The sequence below is a fragment of the Micropterus dolomieu genome, linkage group LG06 (genome assembly GCF_021292245.1).
Source record: "Micropterus dolomieu isolate WLL.071019.BEF.003 ecotype Adirondacks linkage group LG06, ASM2129224v1, whole genome shotgun sequence".
NCBI lineage: Eukaryota > Metazoa > Chordata > Actinopteri > Centrarchiformes > Centrarchidae > Micropterus > Micropterus dolomieu.
Window position 1 is genome coordinate 7174925 of NC_060155.1, and position 13576 is coordinate 7188500.

At 38.1% G+C, this 13576-nt stretch overlaps 1 protein-coding gene across 2 annotated transcripts in view; it reads left to right on the forward strand.

Moving 5' to 3' along the window:
- The first annotated feature begins 4082 nt into the window (after nt 1-4082).
- Nucleotides 4083-13576, forward strand: part of st6galnac3 (ST6 (alpha-N-acetyl-neuraminyl-2,3-beta-galactosyl-1,3)-N-acetylgalactosaminide alpha-2,6-sialyltransferase 3) — a 90583-nt gene continuing 81089 nt past the window's right edge. For both annotated transcript variants that reach the window (XR_006825505.1, XM_046052710.1), the window contains exon 1: nt 4083-4254. Coding sequence is in view for 1 of the 2 variants with exons in the window: in XM_046052710.1 (XP_045908666.1) it covers nt 4237-4254 (18 nt within the window). In the remaining variant the exon portion in view is untranslated. The remainder of the gene's footprint in view (nt 4255-13576) is intronic.

Consider the following 13576-nt stretch of genomic DNA (forward strand, 5'->3'; position numbering starts at 1 on the left):
AAAATGTTCTATTAGCATTTATAGCAACTTTATTATGTATGTGTGTTGCTGGACTTTTGACCCATCCAGACTGTTTACATTCTCCATCATGCATCTTGTAGCAGGTTGTGCCAGAATCATCACTTTACTAAGAAGAGATCACCAACTTAGCCGATTTTATGTTATGACCGGTCATAATTCGTTTCATTTTTTTATTAAAGGTTGTGACACGGGTTTATACACTGACCATAACAGTGAGTGCACACGCCCTTCTTTCTCCTTATAGAAGGTAAACATGTCTGCGTTTTAAGTGTTTACTTCCTGCCATCCCTGCCAAACTTTAAATGTAATAAAATGCAATTTTACAAATAAGCCACTGACGATTTCATCAGCTAATTTAGTGTGATACGGCACCTCTCTTCCTGCAGAGTCAGTTAGCCCTGCACAAACAGCGGATCCTGTCAGCTGGATTCTTCCTGTGTGGTGTTTGCATGTTCTCACTTTATCGGCTCCTGTTTCCTCTGAGTGCTCCGGTTTCCTTACACAGTCCAAAGACATGTAGAAAGGGTGGATTGAATACTCCAAGTTGCCAGAAGTGTGAATGTGTTTTCCCCACTGTGTGACAGACAGCTGCTTGACCCAGGACATGCTGAGGAAGCCTCTAGTCCTCCTGTGACCCTGAACAGGAAATAACAGACATATAAAAACAGAGAAGCATGGGCACAATCCCACCTGTTTGCTCCTAATGACTGTTTTTAAGGCTACTTCATGATTTAATTCAGAAATGTTTCCCAATTCCAACCCTGAATGCACCTCTTCAAGGTAAAAAAACAAACAAACACGGTTTCTATCAGGATCCCTGAAAGGTTTCCAAGACATCAATTTTGGTTACTGCAGCACTTTTGCATTCATGTGAATTCAGCATCACGAAGAAAACATATATCTGCAGACCCAGGTTTATCTCTTCCTGTCTCCCCACCAGAGTAGATAACATAAATATTCTCAGATAGGAAAAAAACACAATTGACATCCTACAAGCACAGAAGCCTAAATGCAACACTTATTTTTTTCATTTTATCAGCATGACTGGAAGAAAAGATACATGTGTATATTAAATGGCTGCAGGGATAATAAATCCTTTTTACATGATAATGCAATGAATGTGTATTTCTGTCTCACATGATTATGACTGCTTTTTTTCATACATTAAAAGCCTATCGTAGTTTAATATCTCATATGTTTTGCATATTCTGTGCATCATAAACAAAACACAATTTGTGTGATCTACTAAGACAGAGATCTATGGTGTTGTTTACTGTTAGTTTACTGTGTAATGTGATTTAAAATATATGTGAAAGTGACTGTATAGGACAAAATATGAAAACAGTATGTTCAAATAAAAATGCAAAAATGAGTAAGGAAAGTACTCTATAATGCTGCTTTCTAAACTGAACACCTGATCAAAAGAAAGTACTTGGTTTATTAAGCAAAACTGAATAATTACATTGCAGGGAGGGTTAATGGAGTGACACATTTGTTATTGTTTTGAATTTGTATTTATGAGTCAACCCTGTCGACTGGATTCTGACTCTGTGTATTGTTTTGTGAAATTGGCAGCAGTGTGGCATCCCAAAAGACCTGAATTGTTAGAGTCACAGGAGCAAGACACCAGTAAAATTGAATTATTCTACATTTCCTTTACACCCCTTGCCTCTTAACAGGGAGCCCTGCTGGCCCCTAGACCCCACTTTGAGAACCACTGCATCAGAAAATTTGTTTTGCACTACAAATCTGAGATCTGTGGCAAATAGACCATCACAGCTGCAGTGTGAACACAGCATGCACAGCCAGAACCTGAATGATTTTTTAATTGCAGGTGGACAATTTTTTTTCAAACTGATCCCAAAGTAATATCTTGTTTCCACAGGTTCTGTATTATTCTGTTTCCCATATGACAATAGCTTTGTTTTCACCACATCGAAACAATGAGAAAATATCTTGTCCTCATGAGATAAAAAGTACCTTTGTTTGGAACATTGATCTTGTTCCAACATGATGTGTTCAATAAAATTTAATAATAAAAATTAACAATCGTAATGGAATCATTTGTAAGAACAGCATATACGGATGTTGTACCTAACATCATAGATAAAAAATACCATCTTTTGGGATGTTTGTCTCGTTACACCATGATTTCTTCCCACAACCGAAACAGACTGTCAACCTCAAACTGAAATCTTCTTTTAAAGTTTCTGCAGTTGGAAAGTGTCTATGGATGATTTTAAATTGTACTTCTTCAGCTTCTTTAAGATTTTAAATATTTTGAGTAATTATCCAAGATTGTTATGTAAATTTTTTTTGGCTCTTATATAATCATTAAAATTCACACTGCATGCTTTTCGTTATGTTTTTGTACGTGAGCCTCTGACCGGTTGGCAACCAGTGGTGGAATATAACTAAGTACATTTACTAAGTACTTAAGTAAAATTTTGCCATACTCTACTACGTCTCATGTGCAAATATGTTTTTTTCTCCACTAGATTTGTCTGACATCTTTAATTACTAGTTACATTTGAGATTACAATATGGCATACCCTTCATGTCCAGGGAAAACTGTGTTATCTTTAAATTTGGTGTTTTTGAATTAGACTTTTTCTGATCTGTCTTTCTGCGCTCATGAAATTTTCAGTCTTTAGGGATGCTACACTTCAGGACGACACTACAAATACACATATGATGATCTTATAGAATATGATGCATTGCTGTAGATCAGAGGTTTTCAAACTGGGAGGTGGGCCCCTCCAGGGGGGATCCAAACATCTTTAGGGCAGCCTCTGTGAACTGAAGTAAAACATATTACATTAGTTATCAAAAGGAGATCACATAGAATAGCCTAAATGTGTGTGGTCTGGTTAAAGACAGAGGTCAGAGATACAGGAGTTTTGGGGATTTTTACTGTTGGGAAATCCATGAGTACCATCTCCAAACACAGTCATGTAATTAACGTTACTCACTGACGGCCTCTGGTTTATCGGGTACTGGGTAAATGTAAGTGATGTGTCCAGGGGATCATGTCTTTCATTGTTTTACATCATGTACCTGGCTATACTAGGGCTGAGTGTGTTTGCGACAGATTTAGATTGAATGTCCTCCAGAGGACCTCTTAAAGACAACATGTTCCAGTGGTAAGATGTTGCTGACCCTGAGATTAGGATAAAAGCTGCATGTGCTGAGAAACTGCAGCTCACTCGGATGATACTCTGATGTGTGATGTGTCCCAGTGAGTTCCTTCTGCAGAAGACTTATAATTTAATAACTTAACAAAATTCACAGAAAGAGAAGTGTTTGCCTATGCTGTTTATTTGAAAACTCAAATTTCCATCACACAGGGCTTTTGGATGGACCTTTTATGTATTTGGTTTAGTCTGAAGTTATGTCAAACAGCAATGTTAGCCAACCATGGCTTAACTGTTAAGTGTCTATGGGATGAAATATCATAATAATAGGCATCCAGGAATTACGCAAAACTAAGTAAGTAAACTAAGGGGGTTGGAGGGGCTCATTCTCCCAAGCTTTGTCTGACGGGAGAACCACAGTCTGTGACTTTGAAAACCCCTGTTGTACATTAAACAGTAACAGTACAACAGTAAAGTAGTTTAAATGATCTCAAACATCTACAGCAGTAAAATGCAACATACACACTAATGCAGCAGGAATATGAATCCAGAAACATCATATAATAGTACAACACTGATAGGGACTAAAGTACTATTACTTTAGTTAGCGTAAGTAGCCTACATTTTGCTGACAATACTTACATACTTTTATTTCAGTAAGGTTTTGAATGCATACCATTTACTTATTGTACAGTACTTTTACTTCAGTATATGATCTGGGTACTTTATCCACTACTGTTGCTGCCACTTTTCAGGCACGCTGTAAAAAGCAGCAGTCAGGAAACCAGAGGCGGTCACGTGACGCAGGCTGGAGGCGGGGCTCTGCGTCTGCGCCGGCCAGTAGCAGCGCAGCGTCGGCCCAGGTCCCAGCAGTTCCATGGGAAAAAAAAAAAACCGTGAGAGGAGACGAATAACGGTACACTCCAATTTTTATGTAGTCTGCCTTTAACCGCACCGCATCTGCGTGTCCTCTTGTGATGCACACATGAAAGAAAGTGTTTGGAAACGGACGCGGTGAACGGCGTTTTTTGGGGGGGCTGACGAAAACAAGCGGTCCACCATTGTCTGCGTAGAAATAAGAATGGCCTGGATGTGGAAGGTAAGTGGAGGTTTCTCTCTCACAGACATTTCAGCCAAAAAGGGGGAAACACATAAGGAGCTCCTGACGTGGCTGGCTGCGCATTTAAACGGATGTGAGGTGAAATGTGAGCCGGCGTGGAGGTGGTGGTGATGGTCCGTGGAGGTGATTAACCCTCCCCTGGTTTCTCTCTGTTTGCCTGTTTTCCTTTGTGGGAGTCTAAATGTGATTTTCGCTCTTGCCCATATGGGAAAGCAAGGCCCTCGTGTTTGTGTTTTTATTTATTTTTTGATTTCAGTCCATGCTTGTGTTTATTGCTGTGGAAAAAGCAGTCAGATGCAGGCCAGCCAGCCAGCCAGCCTGCCAGCTGTGTTCCCTTCACAACATCCCTCATGATATGTTCAGGTGTTGACATGATTTGAGGAGTTTGGCCTATAGAGCTGCCTGAACAGATGCGGGGGAAAGTTAACAAAAAGTTGACTCTCATCCTCTTCTTCTTTTCTTTTCAGTTAAAATCAGTGATTAACGAAAGTTGACATCAACATCACTGCAAGAGCTTAATGTGTGGTTGGTCAAATATGGGACAACGAAACACTGCATTTGTGTCAGTTAGGTCTGTAACTAATATTATCCCTGATTAATTTCTCAATTTCACTCTATAAAATTTCACAACATAGGGAAAAATGGCCATCACAGTTTCATGGAGTTCGAGGTGACATCTTGACATAGTTTGTTTTGTCTGACCAACAGTCTGAAACCCAAAGGTATTGAGCTAACACTGATAACAGAGGCAAGCAGCAAATCCTCACATTTGAGCAGCTGGAAACTAATGACTGATAGTTGTTTCTCTGTAAATGTCTTAAAAATTAATTGTTGGAGATCCATTTTTTGTTTTTGCAATTAATCATTTTGTGTATAAAATGTCAAAAGATGTTGATTGTCAGTAACAGTTTTGCAGAGTTCAAGTTGACGTCTTCAGATAGCTTGTTTTATCCATGCAACAGTCCTAAAACCCCAAACTGGTCACATTTGAGAAGTTGAAATGAGCAAATTTGGGGAAAATGACTCAAATGTTTAATCCATCCAGAACTGGTAATTAGTGAAATATGTAGCTGAACTAAGAAACTGGCAAATTCAGCTCTTTTATCCATTCAAATGCTTATTCATTTCTCAATTATGCATTTTAGCTATAAAATGTCAGAAAATTGTGATAAATAAATCACAGTTTCCCAGAGTCCAAGGTGACATCTTTGCATTGTATTCTTTACACTTTTTAAAGCACTTTGTAACTTGTTTTTGAAAAGTGCTCTACAAATAAAGATTATTATTATTATTATTATTATTATTATCATCATTATTATTAGTATTATTATTATTGCTTGTTATATTCAACCAACATTCAAAAAACCAAATCTGCTCCATTTCCCAACAAGATAAAACAAACAGCAAATCCTCACATGTGGGCAGCTGGAGCCAGCACATGTTTTCTCCTTTAGAACTGATTTAAAGAATTAATCGATGATCAAAATTGTTGTTGATCAACTTGTTTTGTCTGACCAACAGTCAAAAACCCAAAGATATTCCTTTTACAATGACATTAAACAGAGAAAAGCAGCACATCTTTATATTGGAGAAAGTGGAATCAGAGAGGGAAAATAGTGCTAATGAATACTAATGGATGAATTGACTAATCATTTCAGCTCTAATGGATTTCTGTATGAAAGTAAGTGTGTGTGTGTCAGTGTTTCACAGGCACATAGCCCTACACACTCACACCATGTCACCATCACACCACTTGATGCCACTTCCCCCCCTCCACACACACACTCAATTACAAACATACGAAAATGTTGTTTTACATGTCATCTGTGTTTTACCTTCTTCCACAGTTTGCAAGTGGCTACATTCTCTTATGAAGTTTGTTAGTAGTTTAAAAACAAAGGGACATTATGGTTGAAATCATTATCATGATATTGACTATATAGTATCAGCTACATACAGGCTTTGTATCAAACTGAGATACTTTTAGGTACCAAACATTGGCATTAAAGACTTGGTCCAAATTCTTGGATCAGAAATTTCTGTGTGATCTGCTTATTTTGTGGAATGATGAAAAATGAAAAAGGGTTTTGTAGGAACACTTTTTTATATTCTTTAATGTGAGGCATAATAATCATTTTCATAACTGAGTCTGCTGATTATTTTCTCAAATAATTTGTCAATTGTTTGTATATGTAAACCATAGTAAAATAGTGAAAAATGGCCATCATATCTTCTTAAAGTCCAAGGTGAATTTAGTCTCACTCACTTAAGACGTAGAAAATTTCTTGCGTGAAAAATGACTGAAATGATAAATCAATTATCAAAATAGCTGCAGATTATTTTTCCTGATCAACATCAAAAATAGTCTTTTATGCGACTGCAAGTCACAAAATGCAAAACAAAAGTGCATTTGGAAATGTTGCTTTCATATTGTTTGCGTCTTGTCTGTCACTCTGTCGCAGTTTGTTGTTTCCAAAGGGTACCCAAAATCCTGCCGCACAAATGATTTAAAAGTGGCGGGGCATCTTCTATGCTAATTTCACCCTGTCATGCTGGAATTGTGAGAGAGCTTTTCACCCCAACGAGAAATATTGTTATGCTGTAATATTGCAAGATCTCGTCCTCGCGCCTAGTTGGCACAGGTGTTGAAATATCTCGATATGCCAAATGTCTGCAAAAATCACATAAAACGAGCACGAAAAAACAACAAGTGTAAAACACTTTTTGCTTGCTTGGAATCAAACAAATGACAGATTAATAGCATGTGACGCGGTGCTAATTGAGGATTTTTCTCTTCATTCATCCTGCTGGCGTCTGCAAACAGTCTGTGTAGTTGCAGATATTACAAGCATCACTTCTTCTGAAGAGTCCACATGTATATTTTACAGAGTCAGACAGTCTGTCACAGTTAACATACAGTCTTAGTTTGGTTTTGTCAGACTTCGTGTTTTGTGCTTTCACACAAAATGCATTCAATGACTACTTTCTCCAAAATCCATGAACTCTTTTCTCATCACTACTTCACCACCTGCAAAACTCTATATATCTGCAGCACATTTTTCAAATGCTAACACACTTTGTCCAAAACTGTGAAAAACACATTCAAAACAGAATTATTGCAAATATCCTGCATTTTTGCAGCAATCAGTCTGAAATATATAGAAAATCTTTTACATTTACGTACATTTTATGTTTACATCTATGTGCGTAGAGAAATGTTTGTAGTTTTATGAAATTGGTTTTACTGTAAAACTGCAAGCTGAGTGTAAAGCAGGAAATGTGCTTGTATTTTAGCAGAATTGGTTCAAGTGGTTGGTGCTTCTTTTACAAGTTGTGGTCATTGTGTCTCACGTACCAGTGTTACTGTGTAAACAACTGAGAAAAACTGAATTGCAGCACTGAAATTTCTGGAACTTTTTTTTTTTGTTTTTAAATTGCTGAATGCAGTTTTTCTCAGTTGCTTTGGTACATTTCTGCAATCATTCACTGATTCTTATTGACATCATAACAGATATCTTCATCAATTTACCGTAATACACAAAATAACAGTAATAGACATGTAGAAAAAATTATTTGCATATTGTTACATGTTCAACCATTTTGCATGTAGCGACTTATGCAGTGAACTTATGTAATACATTGTAATCAACATGACATACAGTAAGCAACTGCTAATGTAGGAAACAGCAGGCAATTGTACATAATCATTTGCATAAATGTGTCAAAGCATTTGCCATTTGCAATTTCGATCAATTTGAGAAATTGCTTTTACATATGATGTGCACACGTGACTAGATGATGCAGAGGTTGAACAAGTAGAATTTCAATTCTGATCTGAGAAATGTACCAAAGTGTCTGAGAACAACTGTATTCTATATGAAATACTGATTTATATGAAAGATCTGTCACATTTTGAAGATAAAGTTAATCAAATTTAGATAATGCTTCCTGTTGTTAGTGTTTTTGTAGGTCAGTGTGTTATGAGTGACAATGGATGCTTTCTGAGTGAGAACTGTTGCCAGTGTTTTGGTTGAACAAGTTCATTTTGAGACTTGTATGAAGTGTTTTGGTGGTTTGAGTGACTTTTGCAGGTGAGATTAATTGTTTGGCCAAGATGCATGTTGTTAATGCAGACTGTGTGAACAGTTTTGAAGTGGCTTTAGTTTTGACCATTGCATCTTAGCAATTGAAAAAAACTGTAAAGACACTTTAAGGTTCCTGTCAATCCTCCAGCACCCAGAAGAAGTGAGAGTTTACTCACTTCACAAACTTATTCAGGCTGTTTTTGTTATCTGAGTCAGGAGTTATTTTCACTCTAGAGTTGGCGCTGTTTTAATAAAAAAGGAAAATGTAACTACATGGTACAAACTGCACCACAACCACAAGTGCTAACATTTCTGATGGTTATGGTAAGGGTAGGGCGCTTCGGGGGGCTGGCAACAACTTTAACACGAACGTAGCTAGCTAGCAGTCTTTTTTATGAAGTTGATGGAATAAATGTTCTTGCTAATAACTTAGAAATTCATTTAAAATTTTTAAAAAATATTAGTTTTCAAACGTTGTGTTTTGTTCATTTCTTGATCACAACTCTTTAATTTGATTTAATTAAGGGTTTACAAAATGGTAACAAAATGATTCACTGTCTACTTGTGACCTCTTGACACAGATTTTATGTTTCTTACAGTTTTTCCTCGATTGTTTAGACACATTTTCTGAAAGAATGCCTCATATTCTCAGAATTCTACACACAAATCAAAAAACACACAATGGGCAAAACCCCTCAATTCTCCTGCAAAATGAAACTTTACATTCAAAACAATGTTATTTCTTCTCAAAATGGTATTTTGTTTTCAAATGACACTCAAACCATCATATGAATAGACATTCATAAGAACCAGTTGAACACTGATATGCTCAATGGAAAACACTATGATGAATGGAAAACACTTCTTCTCCATTCATCATAATGACTTAGGCATTTTATTTTGTTCAGTGTTACACTTACTACAGACAGTACATACATAAGTGTGTTGTAAAATATTTGAGAATATTGTTTTTATACTCAGAACACACAAATATATTTTATTTGTCCCACAAAAACAATGTACACAGTGTACATCCCATTCCCAACCAACACAAAGTTGTACATACACTACATACAAAACAGCAGAAGAATTTACTGTACACAGTTACAGTAAAAAAAAAAAAAACTAAAGACAAACTATGCTGCATCCTCTGTTCTGTTGCGGTCTGGCCACAGCACCTCATCCACATCACAAGCAATGTTTTCCCTGGACAAGCAGCGGGGGAAATATGGCCTAGCATGGCGATTCCAGCCATGAAAAGCATCAGCTGCTATATCTCCACATGCATCCTCCATAGCTTGGAGAAGAGGTATACGCGTTTGTGGATTTCGGTCACACACTTTCCATCTCCAAGCAGAAAAAAAATTCCTCAATAGGATTGAGGAACGGAGAATATGGAGGAAGATAAACAACTAAAAAGCGTGGGTGGGCAGTGAACCAGTTACGAACCAGAGCAGACCTGTGGAAACTTACGTTGTACCAAATGACAACGTACCTGAGCTGCTCTGAACCATCTACCTGATCTGGTGGAATGAGTGTGTTGTGTAGGGTGTCCAGGAATGTGATCAGATGGGCGGTGTTGTAGGGGCCAAGGGTAGCATGGTGATGGATGACGCCGTGGTGGGTAATCGCTGCACACATTGTGATGTTCCCTCCGCGCTGGCCAGGGACTTCAACAATGGCACGCTGGCCGATGACATTCCTTCCCCTCTTTCGTCTTTTTGTGAGGTTGAACCCGACCTCATCAATGAAGATGAACTGGTGCTCCACTGCAGCCACCTCTAGCTCAAGGACTCTCTGAAACACACGTTGGCATCCATTGCTCCATTGAAGAGCTCACCTGTTGCCCTTTTATGCTAAAGCTCTGATTGCTAATTGGAAAACTGGGTGACGGGTGTTTGCCCTTGAGTGTAAAGCAGGAATTGTGCTTGTAGTTTAGCAGAATTGGTTCAGGGGGTTGGTGAATGAGTTACATGCTGTGGTCATTGTGTCTCAAGTACCAGAATTTGTGTGTGTGTAAAGTTTTGACCAAAGTGGGCCATTTTCCTTTCAAAGCTTCAGGTTTAATCGTTTGAATAATTGGTGAGAGCCAAAGAAGTAAAATGATCCAATCTTTTACAAAAAAGTTGGGAACCACTGGGCTCTGCGATGTTCAACACTTCCTCATACATAAATAACGAAATAGGTTGAAGTGTCCTAAAACGACTTATAAGACCGTTGGAAAGTGTAATGACAAATTTGATTGTATGACGGCTGCAAAGTACCAGTCCAGTGACAGGTGTACTAGACCTGTTATGAACGTATGTAGAATATGTAAGTCACGTGACGTTTAAAATGTGGTAAACGTTGTGAATCTGTGGAAGTTTGGCTAGGCTAAGGCAACAAAACCACGTACTGTAAAACTTCAATTAATAGCCGAGTCCCAATAGCCGCCTACCCCGTTTACTGGCCTGGTGTGGGGACACATTATGACAAGTAAATGCAGGTCTCTGTTAAACACCTGATCTGGTTTTTATGTAAGTTCTTTAGATGTATAAAACCTCTTAAACAACGCCGTGTCGCCTGCTTTAGCTGCTTTTAAGCTGCTTAGATCGTTAATACAAATATTAATGTTTAAAGTATGATCAATATGTCAGTATGGAAATGCTACACATCGTCAGATCAGTGAGATTCTCCACAATTCAATCGATCAGTTCATTTAACGGCAACAATGACCAAAGTCTAATTCTTATAGATTTACCAGTGTAACATGCATGGTACAAGAGATGAAAAGAAAAAGAAAAGTGCAGACTCACGTTACCTTTGAAGCTCTTGTTAAGTGCGAATGTGTCCATTCCTTGATTATTATTCCTTTAGTCTGTAAGGGTCCACCGATCAAAACAGCTTTTAATAAAAATGTATCCAAGTTGTGAATCCTGTCATGTAAAGTCCATCGCTCTCTGTCTGCTAACTTCTGCCACACTTCTCTCATCCTGCACCGTGTTGTTGTTTACGTTACGTTGCTGCCTCCAAAATAAAAGGGCATAAACTGCCTGTCGGAGCTAGATCAAATAAATGACATGTATTTGATATTACTGGATAATTTCACATTTCATATGGACGCCTGTCCCAAATATTGGCAGGGTAAATTTGACTTTTGGTGTTTTATGATCAATTTTCCATCGCAGTGTATTGTATGATTTTGCAGAGAGAGACAGTAACATGGAAAACATTATTTTCTGTCAGCCAACTGATCTGTTTGGTTTACCAGATTTAAAATTGTCACTCTACTGTGAATATACATTGTCATACAGTATGCACAGTGCATGTCTGATGATGTGTTGTTTAGGTGCATGAGAGGATGCATTTCTTAACCTGCCCTAGTATGATTCATGACACTGGGAACTGTTTAACTCTCTAAAAGAGGCCTGCAGAGAGAGCTTTGACATGCAGGCCTCTCCCTTTGTTAGCTTGTGTTTTAATTGGAGTGAGTTCATCCGTGAAGAACTTTGCTTTAGCTGGGAAAGGCTGCGGCTGCCATCATAACAATTTAGGATGAGCTTTCCCTCACGTCTCGTACAAAGACGGCAATGCTGCTGGTACTCCTAACTGCACATAGCAGAACAAGAGGCCAGCAAACAGGTTTTTGTGGCGGGTTCATGCAGGGACACACATGCAGAAAGCACACAAACACACAAAGGAGATTTTTAATTAATCACCATTTGTGTGTCAGGAGGTGTTGGAGCAGCTACGGGGAATGCAGTGAGTGTCCCAGTTCTTAAGAGTTTCAGGGATGAATGGCGCTTCTCTGAGCCCCCCTTGTCCCATGTGATTGTGTTACAGCACAAGGCAGGCTGATAAAAAGTGCCCCGCCACAGTTTTAGAGAAAGCGCATGAGGGCACTGGCGGGATGTTGAATGAGGCTGAGACTCCGGTTTATATTCAGAGTTTTATCAGATCCGTGCTCTTTTTGTGCCATTCTCTCCTTTTTATCTTTTTTTCCTTCAAGAGTGTGAAGATTACATGTGATCTTTGGGAATCCATTGTTGTAAAGTTTGCAAGCTGGCTGCACAGGGGCCGGGTCCTGAAGTAAACCAGTTAATAGTAACAGTTTAATAGATTCCTTCATTCAATAAGTCATTGTACTTTTCAAGTCACTTTATAGCAGAAGTTTAGTTGTACTCATAAATATGCTGAATAGGAATCAATGCTGAATGAAAATCCATCCCAAATAATTATACAAAAGGAGTCCAAAACCATAGTTTGCTAGTTGTATGTGAAATGTAAAAATCTAACTATGATCATCGAGTATTAACAATTACAGTCAAACTGAAATGAAAATTAATATTCTAAGAATTACTGGTCAAAATTGTAATTACCAAAAGTAAGACATTTAAATTTTATTTAGTACCTTCTACATTTAATCTGGCTAAATTGGATAGATGAGTAAATAATAATCAAAATAATTTTTGATTTTTTAATTTTAATATTTTTTTGCCATATTGCATCATAGGAAGGGTAAAGGAAGCATTTGGCGATTATAATAATAATAATAATCTTTATTTGTAGAGCACTTTTCAAAAACAAGTTACAAAGTGCTTTAACAAGTGTAAAGACAATAATACAAAAACAATACAAGATAAAAGCATGATTACTGAGACTCCATCGTGATGCCATATTTTGAGCGGGTAGTTTTAAGACGCTGTGAGCTGTACAGGAATTTCCCCAGTGATGAAGTCTAGACAGTGGTGGAGGATGGAGTGGACTTCTGATGGCCTCACTGGAAGGACGAACTGGGAAGACTGGCTGGGATGAAGTCCGGAGTTGAATGGGATGAAATGAAATGACAGCTGGCATCAGCTGAGAAAGTATGGTTTTTAAGCTTTGACTGCAAGGAGACGATCGGCTTACAGAGGCCGCGAGAAAATCTGTTTGCTTAAACTAAAAGAGTAAATGCCCTCACTCAGCTGATGATTAGGAAGCAGGAACAGACAGAGTACTGAATAGAGTAAGGATGAAGATAATCAGTCCTCTGGGGCGCCAGCTACCTCACCTGGTAGAGCACACACCATATACAAGTCTAGTTTCGATTCCTTTGCTGCATGTCATCTCTCTCTCTCTCTCTCTTCAGCCGTTTTATCAAATAAAAGGCATAAAGCCCTCTACCTCAAGAAAAAGTCTCCAGGGGGGCGTGAATTTATTTCTTTTTTTCATGTCAGTCACTGTAAGTTATCTGT